We start from the raw sequence: 19,682 nt of genomic DNA, 5'->3' as shown, positions 1-19,682 counted from the left end.
AAAAAAGCAATAGTCACAGCTTTAATATACAGGGTAAATTATTTTGGACTAAGCTGACAAGTAATTTCTTCACCCTGAGCATGTTGAACATAAAACAATTCTCTATTTGTCATCGTGATACTTGAGTATCTGCATCCATCAATTATATTGCAGGCAGAAAGCCAACTTCATGCTTCCTGTTGATGTAGTGATTTTTTTGAACAGTCGAAGAGGTGAAGGGATATGGGGAGAAAGTGTGAAAAGAACACTGAAGTGGCTGATCAGCCATCATATTGAACAGTGGAAAAGGCCCAAAAGACCAAATTATCTTCTCTTGCTCCTGTTTTCTTTGTTCTTAAATGTACAAGCTATGGATGAACAAAATTTTTGGAAAATAATGCTGAAACAAATGCTAAAATATATGATTTGTATAGTCTTTACAAATTGTGCAAAGGAATATAAAATGGAGCTTGCTCAATCAGCTGTAGGGTGTTGTACAGGAATGTGTCAAGAGTTGTTAAAATTGGATAATGGAAATCCAAATTGAAGCATAGCTTCAGAGCAAAATATAATTGTTAAAAAGGCCATCAGAAAAAAGCCAATAACATTAAAACAACACTTAAAATTGAAGGTCAGTACAAGATGGCAAATATAAAAGATTACTCTCTCAGTATTCACGAAGACTACCTGTTTTTCCCAAATTCAAACAATGAAGCATGAAGGAACGAAAACATTGTGTATTGATTTGGAGCATTGGGAAATTGTTGGATGCAGTACCTTAATTATGTTAAACATTTGTTTAGAAATATAGTTCACGTGATTCAGATTTGCAAATAATATCAAGAAGAGGAATCAAAAGAGGGCAGCTCTCTTGCAGAATCATGCACCTTGCTGCTAGTCATCAACCCAACCCATTTCTCACAACACTCTGAGACACTGGAATATTTCTATTGATAATGTAACAATGTAAATGTCATTTACAAGATAATTGATTCAGAAACAGTAAAGAAGACACAATGAATTCTTTTATTCCTTTGATAATCATTGGAGAAAGATATTAATTTGTACATGGCAATTGTGACTAAATTATAATCTGAATGATAGGGAAGATGTGGAGGGCCAATAGGAAAAAATAGGACATTTCTGTGTATAGAGATGATGATATCGCCATTAGATTTCCCTGAAAAGAGGTGTGATATTTGTGATGCATGATTATCTGCACCCATCAATTGCCTATTAGGCAGCACGCCAGTTTCTTACTTCCTGTTGATTATAGTGATTTCTGTAAGCAACCAACCTTGGGAATTGCAGTTATTGACATTGCATTCAAATTTGTTCTTGACAAAACAGAATAAAGACACTGTACTAATTTGCTTTTGCCCTACACATGTTAGCCAAATACCACCTTATGAAGGTAACACACAACAAATTGCCACAAATATTGACACCTGCTGTTGTAAATACCACAGGGTCCCTCTAACTCAGGGCTTCCCAACCTGGGGTTCACGGACCCCTTGTTTAATGATATTGGTCAATAACATAAAAACAGTTGGGAACCCCTGCAGTAACTTATTCCAAGCATTTGAATCATTGTTTGAAAATATCACTTGACTTCCATCTTGCTTTCTGTGTTGCATCTTCATTCTCACTTTTTCCATACTCCATGCCTATATGCAGTTCCACAGTGCAGTCTTGAGATTAATCATTACTCAATAATCCTTGTGTCCAGTAACAACTTGAATTGCTGCAGTATTTTGTATGGTACAACGGAATAGCAAACAAAGAAAATTTCATGACTGCGGCATGGATGTTGGACTTAACCTTCAGGATTTATTGCTCCTTTTGTGATACACTAGCTGGATGTTGAAATAACTTTTCAGTTCCAAGTATTTGGCATTATTGACACAAAACACTAACAATGCAAAGTGTGTTAATATAGTAACCTACAATAGCCATTCAAAAGCAGAGATTTATCTGCAGAAATGTTTACTTTTTCATGGGATAACAGCATTGCCAACAATGTTCCTATTAATCATCTTTGAGTACCTTCAAACTATAGACCAGTGAGTCTCAAATCACTGGTAAGGATAGGATTTATGAGTGTTTGGAAAGCCATGGTCTAATTGGGAACAGACAGCATGGCTTTATATGGGGCAAAATGTGTCATATTAACTTAATTCAAGGAGGTGATGGTAATTGATTGTAGAGCTGAGGATGCTCTCTACAAAGATTTTAGTAAGGCATTTGACGAGTTCCTTCTTTGAGACTCATCATAAAGATTAAGGTGCGTGGGATCCTTAGTGAATTGTCTGTTTGAATTCAGAATTGGTTGACCACCGAGATCAAGGATAGTAGTTGATAGGACTTATTGTGGCTGGAACTCTGTGACTAGTGTGTTCTGCTGTGATCTGTACTGGGACCTCTGATTTAAGATTCAAGACTGTTTAATGTATTTTCAGTACACAAGTGTAAAGGAGAACAAAATAATTATTACTCTGGATCTAATGCAGCATTAAAAATAAACACAGTAAGATAAAGGACATAATAATTAAAAAAAACAGAAGTATAAATACATAAGAGCTTATATAAATAGATTGATTGTATCTCCATAAAGTGACACGAGGCACAGGACTGTCTGGTGACTGAGAGGAAATAATGAAGTAATATTGGAGTTAGTAGATGGAGGTGTTGAAATGCTTTACTGCTTGAGGAAAGTAACTGTTTTTCATTCTGGTGGTTCTGGTGTGGATGCTACATAGCCACCTCCCTGATGGGAGGGGGACAAAGAGTCCATGAGCATGATGGGTGAAATCCTTTGTGATGCTACTGGCCCTTTTCTGGCACCTTTCTGTATATACATTATTGATGGTGAGTAGGCTGGTGCCAGTGATGCATTGGGCAGTTTTGACTGCCTTTTTTAGAGCCTTCCTGTCTGGACAGTTTCCACCCCATGCAGTGATGCAGCTTGTAAGAGGAATTGTTGAGCTTTCCTGACTCTATAGGATGTGTTCTGGGACCATGAGGGATTGTGTGAAATGTATATTCCCAGAAGTTTGAAACTGCTTGCAGATTCCACTACTGTGCAGCTGATGTAAAGGGGGCTGTGAGTGTTGTGAGTTCTCCTAAAGTTGATAACCATTTTTTCTGGTGCTCCCCTCCCCCTTTCTTCCAAGGCCTTCTGTCCAATGATACTCCCCCTTCTCCAGCCTTGTGTCCATTTTGCCAATCAACTTCCCAGCTCTTAGCTTCATCCCTCCCCCTCCTGTCATTTCGGGTCTCTCCCTTCCCCTCCCACTTTCAAATCTCTTACTATTTCTTTCTTCCATTAGTCCTGACGATGGGTTTCAACCTGAAACGTCGACTGCAGTTCTCCCTATAGATGCTGCCGCCACCACCATTTTGTGTGTGTGGCTTGAATTTCCAGCATCTGCAGATTTTCTCGTGTAACCATTTTCTTTGTCCATTTACATTAATGAAAATGTTATTTGCCTGGCACCAGGCTTTGAGCTCTTACGTGTTGCAAGATGGTGGCATGCAGAGACACATTGGGTACTCTGGTTCCCAATAACGGTGCTAGCTTTAACTTCTTCGATAGTATTTCAAAGTTTCTAGTCAGGGATTTCAATTGTCCAAAGCTATGCAAATACAGCATCGCTGAGCTCTGAGACAAAATTACTTTTATCAGCCAGCAGAAGAGTTAGTAGCAGTGTTCAATGGACTAGGCATTCTATAGACAGCAGAGCCAGCTACAGCAACCTGGCTTAGGTGGCTTAACCGAGGAAGAAGCAGATGCAGGCTGTGCGAGAGGAAGCAGAAACACTGCAAGACTGAGAGCTAGCCTAACCAGACCAGCAGCACCATCACTTTCCCTGGCCAACATCAACTCACTAGAAAATAAAATAGACTTACTGAAGCTGAGAATGAATGAGAAATTGCTACATTCTGTTTTTCACTTAAATGTGTTTAAACAACTAAATGCCCAATTCAGCATTTCAACTCGATGCAATGACTATTCCGCTCATCTAGGAGCTCATGTCAGAAATCCAAAGGAGGTGGAATTTGTGTGTACATTAACAAAGGTTTGTGCACAAACACATCTGTAGTTAGCAGTCACTGTTCTGGGGCAGTTGAACATCTTACAATTAAATGCTGACCACATTACCTGCTTAGGGAGTTACTGTTTTGTTCATCACTGCTGTCTCCATTTCCTGCTGCCCCAAATATGAACACCAGAAAGACACTGGGAGAGATTTACAGTATCATCAGCTCTCTACAAAACAGGTATCCAGCTCATCTTCATAATTGCAGGTGACTTAACCTGCATGCCATTTTATCAAAATTCCACCAATACATCACATGAGCCACTAGGGGAACAAACAGACTGGGCCAAGTTCATACAAACAGACATTCTATGCCATCATCTTGGCCTATCTGACCACATCTCCATAATGTTAATCCCAGCATGCCAACCACTGCTGAAAATGGAAATACCAGTCAAGAGGGAGATCACTGCATGGCCTAATGAAGCCTAATTAGGCCTAATGGTTCAGTATGCTTCAGTACTGTTTTGAATAACTAACAGGAAGATATTCAAGGAAGCCACCGCAAAAAGAGAAGTCACAGACCTCGAGAAATATGCCTCATCTGTCACTGCCTACATCAAGAATGGTCATCTCACAGCTCAACCAGAAGCCCTGGCTGAATGCAGCGGTGTGCTCCCTACTAAAAGCCAGGATGCTGCCTTCAAGTCCAGTGACAGAACTGCTCTCAGAGCAGCCAGGAGAAATCTCATCTTGGGCATCAAGAGAGCAAAGATCGCCTATGCATTAAAAAATGAGAAATATCTGATAATGATCCCCAGCATATGTGCTGGGCATCAAAGGCATTACTAACTCTGCAAGGAAAAATAACATCCACTGTACCAGTGACACCCCTCTCCCTGACATTCTAAGCAACTTCTATGCACAGTTCGAGGTAATGCAACACTGGCCACGCAAGCTTGTGAGCAGCCACTGACGTGAGAAGGACAACTCAACTCCCATGAGGGCGGACAGCATCACAGGAGTGTGCACACCATCTCACTGACACCTTCAACAATTAACTCATCCAGGCTGCTATCTCCACATGCTTCAAGTCAGCCAGCATCATGCCTGTACCAAAGAACTCTCCATTTTCAGAATTAAACAATATCATGTTGTATCATTTGCCAATCTTCTAAACTATCTACAATATCACCAATCTTTGTAATGTCTGAAGTCTGACTGCTGTTTCTGAATTTCATTTTGGCACTCAACACTATTGTCTACTGACCTTGGTGAACAAACTTCTACTCAGTCTAAATACACCACTGTGCAACTAGGTATTGAACACCAACAAACAGACCTCAGATAATCAGGAATGCACAACCACTCCCCCTTCCCATCATCTGCAAATGGTATGTTGGCATTCATAGCAAAAGGATTTTGAGTACAGGAGCAGGGAGGTTCTACTGCAGTTGTACAAGGCCTTGGTGAGACCGCACCTAGAATATTGTGTGCAGTTTTGGTCCCCTAATCTGAGGAAAGACATTCTTGCCATAGAAGGAGTACAGAGAAGGTTCACCAGATTGATTCCTGGGATGGCAGGACTTTCATATGAAGAAAGACTGGATCGACTAGGCTTATACTCACTGGAATTTAGAAGATTGAGGGGGGATCTTATTGAAACGTATAAAATTCTAAAGGGATTGGACAGGCTAGATGCAGGAAGGTTGTTTCCGATGTTGGGGAAGTCCAGAACAAGGGGTCACAGTTTAAGGATAAAGGGGAAGCCTTTTAGGACCGAGATGAGGAAAAACTTCTTCACACAGAGAGTGGTGAATCTGTAGAATTCTCTGCCACAGGAAACAGTTGAAGCCGGTTCATTGGCTATATTTAAGAGGAAGTTAGATATGGCCCTTGTGGCTAAAGGGATCAGGGGGTATGGAGAGAAAGCAGGTACAGGGTTCTGAGTTGGATGATCAGCCATGATCATACTGAATGGCGATGCAGGCTCGAAGGGCCGAATGGCCTACTCCTGCACCTATTTTCTATGTTTCTATCCTCAACAATGGTGCTCCTCCAGGGCTGTATCTTGAGCTCATTGCCATACACTCTGCTCATACATATATATGACCTGGTTGAAAACACAGGTGGGGAGGTTAATATGATTTCAGACATTACAAAGATTGGTGATATTGTAGATAGCTTAGAAGATTGGCAAATTATACAACATGATTAAGCAGTTGCAGATATGGGTAGAGAAACAGCAGATGCATTTTAATCTGACCAAATATGAAGTAGTACATCTTGGGAGATCAAAAGCAAGACCCTTAACAATGTTGATGTGCAGAGTGATTTTAGGGTCCACATCCATACCATTGGGAAAGTGGCTACACAGGTTGATAGGGTGGTAAAGAAGGCATATGGCTTACTAGCCTCAACTGAGGATTTCAAGAGTGAGGAGGTTATGTTGCAGATGTATAAAACTCTAGCTAGGCCACATCTGGAGTATTGCATTCAGTTCTGGTCACCTCCAAATAAGAAGAATGTCAAACTTTGGAAAAGGTACACAAGAGGTTTACTAGGATGCTGCCTGGATTAGAGGGCATCTGCTATAAGGAGAAGATAGACAAACTTGGGTTGTTCTCTTTGGAATGGCAGAAGCTGAGGGGATATCTGATGGAGGTCTGTAAGATTATTAGTGTGTATAGCCAGTATATTTTCCCTGGGTTGAAGTGACTAATACCAGAGGGCATGTATTTAAGATGAGAGTGGGTAGATGCAAAGGAAATATACAGGGCAAGTTTTTTTTTTACACAGAGACTTGTGGGTGCCTTCATTGTGCTGCTTGGGGTGGTGGTGAAGGCAAATACAATAGTAGCATTCAAAAGGCTCATAGATCAGCACAAGAATGTGCAGGATCTGAAAGGATATGGACTAGGAAGGGATTTGTTTAGTTGGGCATTTGAATACTGCTTTATTATCACAACATTGTGGGCCACGGGGCTTGGTCCTGTTCTGTTTCTGTGTTCTATTAAAGAAGCAATTTAACTGCATTGGTGGATTTAGAGTCCAATATAAGCTACCTCAAGCAAAGGTACCATATTGCTTCCCTGAAGGATATTTATTGACATTATAGGTTTCAAACAATGCTGCAAATCCATGATTGCCCTCACTGAGACTAGTTTACTTTTAATTCTTGATTTATTTAGTTACTGCATTTTGACTTCTCTAGCAGCTATGGTAGGATTCATACATGTGCACACTGATCAGTATTTCAGAACTCTGGCTACCAGCTAGTTCTGTAACAACCATTACTTTATCTTACCCTACAAAATCTGAAAATGTTTGTGCTCTGACACTTTACAAGATACAAATAACATCTGCCAGAATTTTTCCAGTTGAATACCAATATAATTTTACCACTGATTGTTTGTTGGTGTCTGTAGTCTTATTGTTATAAAGCCTTTTAATAATATTTAGCTACAAAAATATGTATGAGCAAACTGTAATCATAATTTTATTTCTTTTCAGTCCAGATCATTTAGTCCTACATCTTTGTCCACGACCAGTCCACCTCCTGTAGCCCCACTGGCGCGTGCTGAAAGTTCATCCTCAATTGGGTCCTCCGCTTCTTTAAGTACAACGACGACACCAACAGTTGGTAGGTCCACAGTAGAAGTCATTGTGGCTTAAGTTCCTCTGTAGCTGTCAGTATTATGTAAGTCAACAGACAAGCTGACCTAATGGATTTATTCTTGTTTCACTTGCTGTGAAGATTGTCAGTAATTGAATATTTCAATCAAAATTTCTTGTGGGAGTGGTATAAATAAAGCACTAGTAACCAGCAATATACTGATCAAAAATCCTTTACAAAAATTGAAAAAATTCGAGGTACAGCTAAAAAATATATTTTTCAATTAAATTTTAAGAATAGACCGAGATTGTTTGAATATTCAGTTGGAAACCCTGAATTCTTGGAAATAAGTGAGAAGAATCTGAGTTCTGAGGAAAAGTTCCTGATCTGAAAAGTTAACACGTTACTTTTTCTGCAGATATTTTTCTTGACTGCCTGAGTTCTAGCAATTCTGTTTTTGTGACTGAGTAGAGTAAGTTTTCACTAAACAAATAGCTGGCAAGATGCCACAATGTTGCATCTCAAAATATATTCACTGTAATTGAGCCATAAGGACTTGTATCTAAATTGCTAGACAGTTAACTATAATGGACACAATGTGATAATGAATGAAAATAAATACTGCAAGTACTTTCTTGTTGGCAATGATTTAGGTAAACGACCATTACTTTTTTGTTTTTCCATTTATGGGATGAGGGCCATGTTGACGACATAAGCATTTAATTTCAATATTTAATTATCCTTGAAGGTGCTCTACATACTTGAAGTTTGGCAGCCCTAGCAAACAGTTATGTTAAATTCAAAGTTGAAAGTAAATTTATTATCGAAGTATGTGTGTGTTATCGAATACTACCTTGAGATTCATTTTCTTGTAGGCATTCACAGTAGAATAAAGAAGTCCAATGAAAAACTACACACTAACAATGACTGACAAATTGTGCAAATACAAAAAGAAACAAGTAAAAATAAATGAATAGAAAGATACATACTGAGAACATGAGTTGTAGAGTCCTTGAAAGTGAGTCCAAAGGTTGTATTCAATGATCAGTTGAGTGTTGTGATGAGTGAAGATGTCCACACTGGTTCAGGAGCCTTATGGTTAAAAGGAAATAACTGTTTCTGTTCCTGGTAGTAGCAGCGAGAAGAGAACCTGGCGTGAATGTGGGGGTCTTTGATGATGGTTGCTTCTTTTTTGAGGCAACGCTGTTTGTAGATGTGCTTAATGGCAGGGAGGGTTTTTCCTGTGATTAACTGGGCTGTATCCACCACTTGTTGTAGGCTTTTCTGTTCTCAGGCACTGGTGTTTCCATACCAGACAGTGAAGCAACCGGTTAGTATACTGTCCACTGTGCACTGATAAAAGTTTGTCAGAGTTGTAGATGACATGCCAGATCTGCACAAACTTCTAATAAAGTAGAGATACTATTGTGCTTTCTTTGAAATGGCATTTACATTCTGGTCTCAGGACAGATCTTCTGTTATGATAACACCCAGGAATTTAAAGTTACTGATCTGCAAATATACACTGACTCATGGAGCCCCTATTTCTTCTTCCTGTAATTAATAATCAGAGTTGAGTGATAGTTTGTTGTTGTAGCACCACTCAACCAGATTTTTTATTTTCTATTCTGTATACTTTTCATTCAGCCAACAATAGTGGTGTCTTCAGCGAACTCGAATATAGCATTGGTGTGAAGCGAGTAGAGCAGGGGGATAAGCACACAGCCTTGTGTTGCATGTTCGGATGGTGATTGTGGAGGAGGTATTGTTGCCAATATGTACTGACTGTGGTCTGCAAGTGGGGAAGTCCAGGATCCAGTTACACAATGAGGTATCGATGCCTAAACTTGGAGCTTATTGATTACTTTTACAGGGATGATAATGTTAATTGCTGAGCTGCAGTTAATGAAGAACATCCTGATGTATGTGTCTTCACTGTCCAGGCGTCCCAGAGCTTAGTGGATGAGTTCCAAGATTTAGATCTTGTGGCAGCAAAGAATAGTCATGTATTTCCAACTTGGGATAAAAGGTAATTTAGGGAGAAATATGCTTGTGGTGACTTTTCTATGTACTTGGTATGCTTGGCCTATTTGCTGGTATAATTCATGGGCTTGGAAGTGCAATCAAGATAGTCTTGCTAAGTAATAGCAATGCATTTCACAGATGATACATTCTGTGAGCAAAATTTTCCATTAATGGAGAAAATGAATGCTTAGGTGGTGAATAGTAAGTCTTTTGCTTACCGTTACATGGTATTGAACTACTCGTTTGTTGTCGTGACTACAGTGATCCAAGTACTCTATGAAGCTTGTGCCTCGCAGGTGGTGAAAAAGCTTTGGGAAGTTAGAAGCAGAGCTGTCACAATTTATTCAACATCTGACTTGTTCTTATAATCATGATACCTACCTGGATGATCCATTTGGTAACTCCCAGGATGTTATGGGAGCTTTGATGATGATATTGCTGTTTAATGTTAAGGGTTTTTCGTTAACCTATTTTTAGAGATGGTTATTCTTTGGCATTTAGTTGGTGTGAATGTTATCGGCCACATCCAGGCACATGCTTCTGTGCTCTCTGGGTCTTCTTTCATGATCTGAATAGTTGCAAATGGAATTACATATTCTGAGATCATCTGCAAATATCCCTTTTCTAATGTTTTGGTATAAGGAAGGTCATTGAAACAGTCCTTGAGAATATTTATACTACAAACACTGCCTCACACAAGTTCTCTAGTAAGGTCCTGGACTTTAGATCCAAAACTAGATTATTTTTCCATTTGAAGCTTGTATTACAATGATGTTACTTTTAATCAGTTGCCACCTTGATTGTTACCTCTTGTCTCATCTTTGGAATTTTACCAATTTTAGACCAAGCCTGCAATGAAGTCTGGAGATGAGGAATTTTGACAATATCAAAACCTAAACACATATTGGTGAGCAGGGTTATTGAAGAGCAGCTTTTGATGTTATTCTCAACCCATCCCATCACTATGCTGCTGATTGAGAATAGACAGATTCACTCATAGTTATATAAACATGGAATGAGCCCTTAAGTGCAACTGGTCTTTTCCAACCAAGATGCCCATCCAATCTTGTCCCATTTGTCAGTGTTTAGCTCATAACTTCTAACCTTTCCAATCCATGTAACTGTCCCAACTGTCTTTTAATATTGTGCCTGTCTCAACCACTTCCTCTGGCAGCTGATTCCAAAAAAAAGAAAATGTTGCCCCTCAGGTTCCTCTTAAATCTTTCCCCTCTCACCATAAACCTAAGTGCTCTAGTTTGTGGATCCAGATTCTTGAAAAAGACTGAATGCATTCACCCTATTTATGCCCTTCATGATGTTATACACCTACAAGATCGATTGAAGTCTTTTTATGTTCTAAAGAATAAAGTCTGTCCACCCTCTTTGTATAACTCAGTCCCTCAGGTACTTGGCAGCATCCTTGCAAATATCGTCTGCACTCCTTTCAGTTTAATAATATTTTTCATAAAGTAAGGCAACCAAACTGAACACAATACTCTTAAGTGTGGCCTCACCAGTATCTTGTATAACTTCCCAAGTTTTACACTCATTGTCCTGACTCACACAGGCCAGCATGCCATAAGCCTTCTTCACTACCTTGTCTATCTATGACTCCACTTTCGATGTGCTACATACTTGCACTCTAATGTCCCTCTATTTTACAATGCTTCCTAGGGCTCTGCCATTCACTGTAGAAATCCTACCTGAATTTGACTTTCTAAAATGCAACATCTTGCACTTACCCATTTGCCATTTCTAAGCCCACTTATTCAATTGATCAAGATTCCCCTGTAATTTTTGGTGGCCATTTTCATTACCAACTATACCACCTATTTTAGTGTTTCACTGCAAACATACTAACCATACTTTGTGCATTCTTAACCATATTCGTAAGAATGATCTCCCATACACAAAGCTATGCATAATACCCATGCTTCCTTCTTTTTCCTGGCCAGGCCCTCAATATTCCTTGTCATCCAGGGTTCTTCACTCTAACAGGAACATGCAGACCTTGAGCTCTCACCTCCCACTTCCTTGTGGTCCCTTTGCCCACAATCAACCTTTGCCAGCTTCTGTCTCATACTGTCAAAATTTACCATATAACCATATAACAATTACAGCATGGAAACAGGCTATCTCAGCCCTTCTAGTCCATGCTGACGCTTACACTCACCTAGTCCCACTGGCCCGCATTCATCCCATAACCCTCCATTCCTTTCCTATCCATATACCTATCCAATTTTACTTTAAATGACAATACCGAACCTGCCTCTACCACTTCTACTGGAAGCTCATTCCACACAGCTACCACTCTCTAAGTAAAGAAATTCCCCCTCGTGTTACCCTTAAACTTTTGCCCCCTAACTCTCAAATCATGTCTTCTTGTTTGAATCTCCCCTACTCTCAATAGAAAAAGCCTATCCACGTCAACTCGATCTGTCCCCCCTCAACCTTCTACTCTCCAAAGAATAAAGACCTAACTTGTTCAACCTTTCCCTGTAACTTAGGTGCTGAAACCCAGGTAACGTTCTAGCAAATCTTCTCTGTACTCTCTCTATTTTGTTGATATCTTTCCTATAATTTGGTGACCAGAACTGTACACAATGCTCCAAATTTGGCCTTACCAATGCCTTGTACAATTTTAACATTACATCCCAACTCCTATACTCAATGCTCTGATTTATAAAGGCCAGCATACCAAAAGCTTTACCTTGCCAAAATTGAACCTGTAGATCAGTTCTGTCCCTTTACATAGCTATTTTAAAGCTAATGCAATTATGGCAGTGGCCCCAAAGTGCTTCCACCACTGTGACCTCATTCACCTGCTGGCAGGTTTGCCTTATGAGGAGAAACTGAGTTGACAGGAACTGTATTCCCTAGAGTTTAGAAGAATAAGAGACCATCTATAAGAAACTTGCAGGCTAGGTGCTCAGAGAACACTTTCCCTAACTCAGAAATCTAGAACCTGGAGAGGGTGCTTGAAAATAAGGAGTAGACTGTTTAGGACTAAGATGAAAAGAAATGTCTTTATTTATTAGTTAAGTAATTGAGTTCATTTAAAATAAAGATCAGTAGATTTCTGGATGATAAGGGTTCAAGTAATATTGCAATAGTGATGAAGTAGAAGATCAGAAATGATAAATGTTGAAACTGTTTCAAGAGCATGATAGATTCCAAATACTCCCAACTCTGTTGTTCTTATTGGTATGTTTTGCATGAAACTATATGGCAAAATATCTTCAGACCAACTTTTTATCCTGTGTACTTTCTTTCCTGGACTGAAACAGGTTAATTACTTGTGCAAAATTGCACTGATTCTTATTTTTATTATTTTTGACTAGAATAACTTCACTCATAAAGCTATACTTTTGAATGTTATAAATTTAATATTAAGAGTAAATTAATTTAGCATTACCTTAAATATAAAAGTTTTGAACTTCATATTGGAGACTTAAAACCTACTGAGTAGGTCACTGTTAAATAACTGTGCCTGGAGACCAATAGCACAATAAAGAAATTACTTTAACATCGAACAAAAATCCTAGTAGAAAGGATTTATAAACTTATCATTAAGAAGATAAGTTTACTTGGTTTTATTCCTCATAAATATGGCATTTGAATTTTGAGTAATTAAAATTAAGAAGCTGTAGCTCTGTGCTGCATGAGGCCAACCCTTAAATATCTGCTTATTATCTTATGGTCTTTGTCCATATCTTTGTGCGTTTATCATATTAGATGTTGATGTATTCATTGGAAAGCTTCCTTCATTTGAGAAATGCAGTGAGACACCTGCAGGTACAGTACTTGGTGAAAGGCTTGAACCAGTTCTTGCTTTTTTTAAAAATTGTTTTCAGTTGTGAAGGGTCCTTTTGTTCTTTCCAACCATGGTAGTTTTTTAAGGTAAACAGATATAAATCTAGATGCAAACATTATATTTTCTACAATTATATATGCTTTATACATAAGATGAATGTATTGAAACACTCATGGTTGGTTATGCCAATTATGCTGTACTGTTTTAAAACATTCTCATGAAAAGTTCACGTAAATCCAAAGCAGACCAGTCTAATCAGTAATGAGTATCTTTAGGTTATAATTTTAGTATGTAATATCATAAAGGTCAAATATCTGCTGTTGCGTTTATGGTTTGATCATTTGGAAGGTGGAATGTGATAAAGGGAAAATATTGAATCTTTGATAATAACGCAAAAGAATTCTATTTCATGTCAAATACTGGCAAAGATTTAATCTATTATCATATTGGGACAATTCCAAAGAGAATTATTATATTTAGGATAAATGGAAGAAATTCTCAGATGCTGGAAATCCAGAGTAACATACAGTTTCAAGAAAAAGTTTGTGAACCCTTTGCAATTAATTACTCATAAAATGTGGTTTGATCTTCATCTAAATCACAATCGGCCTAGAGTAATAACACAAACGATCATACTTTTTCTCGACAATACTGAGCACCTTGACAATACTGAGTACACCATTTAAACTATAACAGTCTAGGTTCAAAAAAGTATGTGAACCTCTGGGGTAATGCCGTCTACAAAAGCTATTTGGTGTCAGGTGTTCCAATCAATGAGCTGAAATTGGAGGCTTGGATTGTACAGGTACCCTGCCCTATTTTAAAAATAGACACACAAAGTCAGGTTACTGACAGAGCCTGCTTTTCTCAAGAAAGGTCTATTTATGTGCACCCTGCCTTAATCAAATCAACCTTCAGAGGACCTTAGAAGAATTGTAGAGATGCATGAAGCTGGAAAAGGCTACAAAAGCATTTCTAAAGATCTGAGTGTTCATCAATCCACAGTAAGAGAAATTGTCTACAATTGGAGGAAATTCAGTACTCTTCTTAGTAGTGGGCATCCTGCAAAGATCACACCAAGAACACAACATACAATGCTGAAGAAGGCACAAAAGAACCCAAGGCAACAGCAAAAAACCTGCAGAAATCTCTAGAACTTGCTGAAGTCTCTGCTAATTTGTCCAGTATAAGAAAAACAGTGAACAAGATTGGTGTTCGTGGAAGGACAGCATGGAGGAACCCACTACTGTCCAAAAAAAGAACATTGCTGCATGTCTCAAGTTTGCAAAAGACCACCTGGATGTTCCACAGCACTTCTGGAACAATGTTATGTGGAAAGATGAGACAAGAGTTGAACTTTTTGACAGAAATGCACACAGCTATATTTGGAGGAAAAAGGGCACTGTACACCAACACCAAAACCTCATCCTAATTGTAAAGCATGGTGGAAGGAGCATCATGGTTTGGGGCTGCTTTACTGCCTCAAGGCCTGGACAACTTGCAGTCGTTGAGGGAACAATGAATTCAAAACTGTATCAAGATATTTTACAGGAGAATATCAAGGTAGCAGTCTGTCACCTGAATATTAATAGAAGTTGGATGATGCAACAAGACAATGATCCAAAACATGAGTAAATCAAAAACAGAATAGTTTAAAAAAAGATGAAAATTTGTGATTTGGAATGGCCAAGTCAGAGTCCAGACCTTAACCCAATTGAGATGCTGTTGCATGACCTGAAGAGGGCTGTTCATGCAAATTATCCCAGAAATATTGATGAACTGAAACACTTTTGTATGGAGGAATGGTCTAAAATTCCTCCTCGCCATTGTGCAAATCTGATCAGCAGCTACAGGAAACATTTGGTGGAGGTTAATCTGCCGAAAGAGGTTCTACCAGTTATTAAGTAAAAGGGTTCATATACTTTATTCCAGCCTGAACTGTGAATGATTAAACAATGTGTTCAATAAAGACATGAGAAGTACAATTATGTCTGTGTTATTAGTTTAGGCAGATTGTGTTTGTCTATTATTGTGACTTAGATGAAGATCAGATCACATTTTATGAGTAATACAGAAAACCAGATAATTACAAAAGGTTCACAAACTTTTTCTTGCAATTATTTAATATTTAGGATATTTGACCCCAATATCACTTTATTCTCAGAACCAGATTCAGCAACAGCTCAATTTTTGGAGGGCTCAAAGTAGTTCCAAATGCATTTCAGAAATTTCTCTCATTTATTCTCACTCTTAACATTACTTGAATCAATATTCGGATGTTGAAGATTTTATTATTAGCTGTCTTCAAGACTGGGCAACATTGGCAAGGTGAGCATTTATTCTCCAAACCTAATTGCTTTTGAGTTGCCTCCTCAACACCTATGCCCACAAAGCTATTTCCTCTACCTGCTACTCAATTTCTATACACTCCTGACGGTTTGGACAGATTCTGCTCTAACTCCATCTACCAGTTTGCATATGATTCTACTGTCATGGGCTGAATCTCAAAAACTGATGAGTGGGAGTACAGGCTGGAAATAGAGAGCTTAATGCCATAGCGTCATGACAACAACCTTGTCAGCAAAACAAAAGAACTGGTCATTTACTTCAGGAAATTGGGTGGTGCACACATTCCTGTTTACAACAGTGCTGAGGTCAAGAAGGTTGAAAGCTTCAAGATTCTAGGAGTGAACATCACTAGAAGCCTGTATTGCTCCAGCCATGTGTATACCATGACCAAGAATGCCCACCAGTACCTCTATTTCCTCAGGAGTTTAAAGAAATATGGCATGTCCCCTTTGACAAATTTTTATCAGTGCACCATAGAAACATGTTCTATCCAAATGCACCACAATTTGCCCTGAGCACGACAACTGTCTGAGGCCACAAGACACTGCAGAGAGTTGGGTATATAGCTCAGCACATCACGGAAGCCAGTCTCCCTCGGACTGTCTACATTTCTTATTACCTCAGTAAAACAGCCAACAATATCACCCACCCCAGACATTCTCTCTTTTCCCCTTCCCCCATATTGAGCAGAGGATACAAAAGCCTGAAAGGACATATCACCAGGGTCGCGAATAGCTTCTTTCCCACATTTACAAGAATATTGAGTGGTCTCCTCATATGATGAGATGGATTCTTAGCCTCACAATTTATCTTGTTATGGCCTTGCACTTTATTGTCTGCTGGCAGTGCACTTTCTCTGCAACTGTAACACATTGTTCTGCATTCTGTTACTGTTTTCACTTGTATAACGTCAGTGCATTGTTGTGTAATGAAATGATCTGTATGGATGACATAGGTTTTCACTAGACCTGTATCTCAGTGCATGAGACAATAATAGACCTATTTGCTAAAGCATTTCAATCTCCTGGTGAAAGTTTTGCCACTGATTAATGTTAATGTGGAATGCCACAAGTTCAATTTATAATACCATAAGATATAGGAGCAGAATTAGTCCATTTGGCCCATCAAGTCTGCTCCATTATTACTTCATGGCTGATACAATTTTCCTCTCAACCCCAATATCCTGCCTTCTCTGCATATCCCTTTATGCCCTGACTAATCAAGAATCTATCAATCTCTGCCTTAAAGACCTGGCCTCCACAGCTGCCTGTAGCAAAGAATTCCACAGATTCAGTACTCTCTGGCTAAAGAAATTCCCCCTCGTCTCTGTTCTAAAAGGATGCCCCTCTATTCTGAGGCTGTGCTCTCTGGTCTTAGACTCTGCTGCCAAAGGAAACATCCTCTCCACATCCACTCTATCAAGGCCTTTCACCATTTGATAGGTTTCAATGAGGTCATCCTTCATTCTTTTGAATTCTAGTGAATACAGGCCCAGAGCCATCAGACTCTTTTCATATGACAAGCCTTTGAATCCTGGAATCATTTTCATGAATCTCCTTAGAATACTCCAGTTTCAGCACATCCTTTCTAAGATAAGTGGCCCAAACCTGGTCACAATACTCACCAGTGCTTTATAAAATTTCAACATTAAATCCTTGCTTTTATACTCTAGTCCTCTTGAAATGAATGCTAACATTGCATTTGCTTTGCTCACTACAGACTCAACCTCCAAATTAACCTTTAGGGAATCCCGCGCAAGAACGCGCAAATTTTTTGTATTTTCTTTCCATTTAGAAAATAATCAACCCTTTCATTTCTTCTACCGAAGTGTAGGACCATACTTCCCAACAGTGTATTCCATCTGAAATGTCTTTGCCCATTCTTCTAATCTGTCTAAGTCTTTCTGTAGCCTCTCTACTTCCTCAAAACTACCTGCCCCTCCACCTATCTTCATATTACCTGCAAACTTTGCAACAAAGACATCAATTCCACAATCCAAATAATTGACATATAACGTAAAAAGAATTAGTCCCAATGCAGACCTCTGGGGAACACCACTTGTCACTTGCAGCCAGTTAGAAATGGCTCCCTTTATTCCCACTATTTGCCTCCTGCCAATCAGCCACTGCTTTATTGCTTTATCCATGCTAGAATCTTTCTTGTAATACCATGGGCATCCAGGCTACAGTTGGTGGTGCCACCCCCCCCCACCCCCCCACTAGTGTTCACTCGACAGAAGATGAGCTGTATTGTCAACTGCAGATCTTGGCAGTATTCAGTTTGTTGCTTGTTGACAGCTGCCAGGAGAGAGATATCAGAGCCGGTGCACTCTACTGGGGCAGCTGGAGTTGATGCTGCCCCCACCCCCAATGTTTGCTCAACAGAAGACAAGCTTTGTTGTGCTTGTCTACAGATTTCAGTGGCTTGAGTTTGGTCACTTTTATTGTGTGGCTGTATCTTTCTATCTGACACGTGCAATTTGTGCTGTGAGTGATTGTTGGTACTGTGTTTTGCACCTTGACCCTAGAGTAATGCTGCCTCATTTGGCTGTATTCATGAGTATGGTTGAATAATAATTAAACTTGAGCAGAATTGAATTAATCTTTGGATAGAGATTTCCAAGGTATCGACTCAGCAAAACAAAAGGACAGGAGACATATTTCTTAATCAGGATGTTGTGAATCTCGGAGGAGTACCTGCACTGGTCATGCTATTTCCTTTCAACTTCTGCCTCATCTCTCTGGAGTAGCTTAGATAAGTAACTGTGGTATATATTTCTTAAATGGTGCACACTCAGCAACCACCTTGAGCTTATAAGAGAGGGAAAGAAACTCTAGGGAGGTTGAATGATGTGCCTGTCGGACAGACTCTTCTATCCTGAATTGTGCAGAGCTACTTGAGAGATGTTGGAGCTGCACTTCTGACTTGTCTTGTAGTTGGCGGAAAGGCTTTGGCTCTTGTGGATATTTCTGAAATCATCACTGAGATGATTCAAGATTGTTTAATGTCAAGGGTAAAGGAGAGTGAAATAATTGTTGCTCCGTATCCAATGTAGTGCAAAATAAAATAATATGATAAAGAATACAGAAATATAACCATATAACAATTATAGCACGGAAACAGGCCATCTCGGCCCTTCTAGTCCGTGCCGACGCTTACACTCACCTAGTCCCACTGGCCCACACTCAGCCCATAACCCTCCATTCCTTTCCTATCCATATACCTATCCAATTTTACTTTAAATGACAATACCGAACCTGCCTCTACCACTTCTACTGGAAGCTCATTCCACACAGCTACCACTCTCTGAGTAAAGAAATTCCCCCCTCGTGTTACCCTTAAACTTTTGCCCCCTAACTCTCAAATCATGCCCTCTTGTTTGAATCTCCCCTACTCTCAGTGGAAAAAGCATCAACTCGATCTATCTCCCTCATTATTTTAAATACCTTTCTTAAGTCCCCCCCTCAACCTTCTACTCTCCAAAGAATAAAGACCCAACTTGTTCAGCCTTTCCCTGTAACTTAGGTGCTGAAACCTAAGTAACATTCTAGTAAATCTTCTCTGTACTCTCTCTGTTTTGTTGACATCTTTCCTATAATTCGGTGACCAGAACTGTACACAATACTCTAAATTCGGCCTTACCAATGCCTTGTACAATTTTAACATTACATCCCAACTCCTATACTCAATGCTCTGATTTATAAAGACCAGCATACTAAAAGCTTTCTTCACCACCCTATCCACATGAGATTCCACCTTCATGGAACTATGCACCATTCTTCCTAGATCACTCTGTTCTACTGCATTCTTCAGTGCCCTACTATTTACCATGTATGTCCTATTTGGATTATTCCTACCA

At 39.3% G+C, this 19,682-nt stretch overlaps 1 protein-coding gene across 4 annotated transcripts in view; it reads left to right on the top strand.

The window, feature by feature from the left end:
• Positions 1 to 19,682, top strand: part of fcho2 (FCH and mu domain containing endocytic adaptor 2) — a 204,209-nt gene that overhangs the window by 146,072 nt on the left and 38,455 nt on the right. For all 4 annotated transcript variants that reach the window (XM_073048321.1, XM_073048322.1, XM_073048323.1 and 1 more), the window contains one exon: positions 7,533 to 7,662. In XM_073048321.1, coding sequence (XP_072904422.1) covers positions 7,533 to 7,662 — 130 coding nt within the window. The remainder of the gene's footprint in view (positions 1 to 7,532; positions 7,663 to 19,682) is intronic.

This window comes from Hemitrygon akajei, chromosome 6 (genome assembly GCF_048418815.1).
Source record: "Hemitrygon akajei chromosome 6, sHemAka1.3, whole genome shotgun sequence".
Lineage (NCBI taxonomy): Eukaryota > Metazoa > Chordata > Chondrichthyes > Myliobatiformes > Dasyatidae > Hemitrygon > Hemitrygon akajei.
Note: the sequence above shows the minus strand (reverse complement) of the source record. Positions and strands in the feature narration are given on the sequence as shown.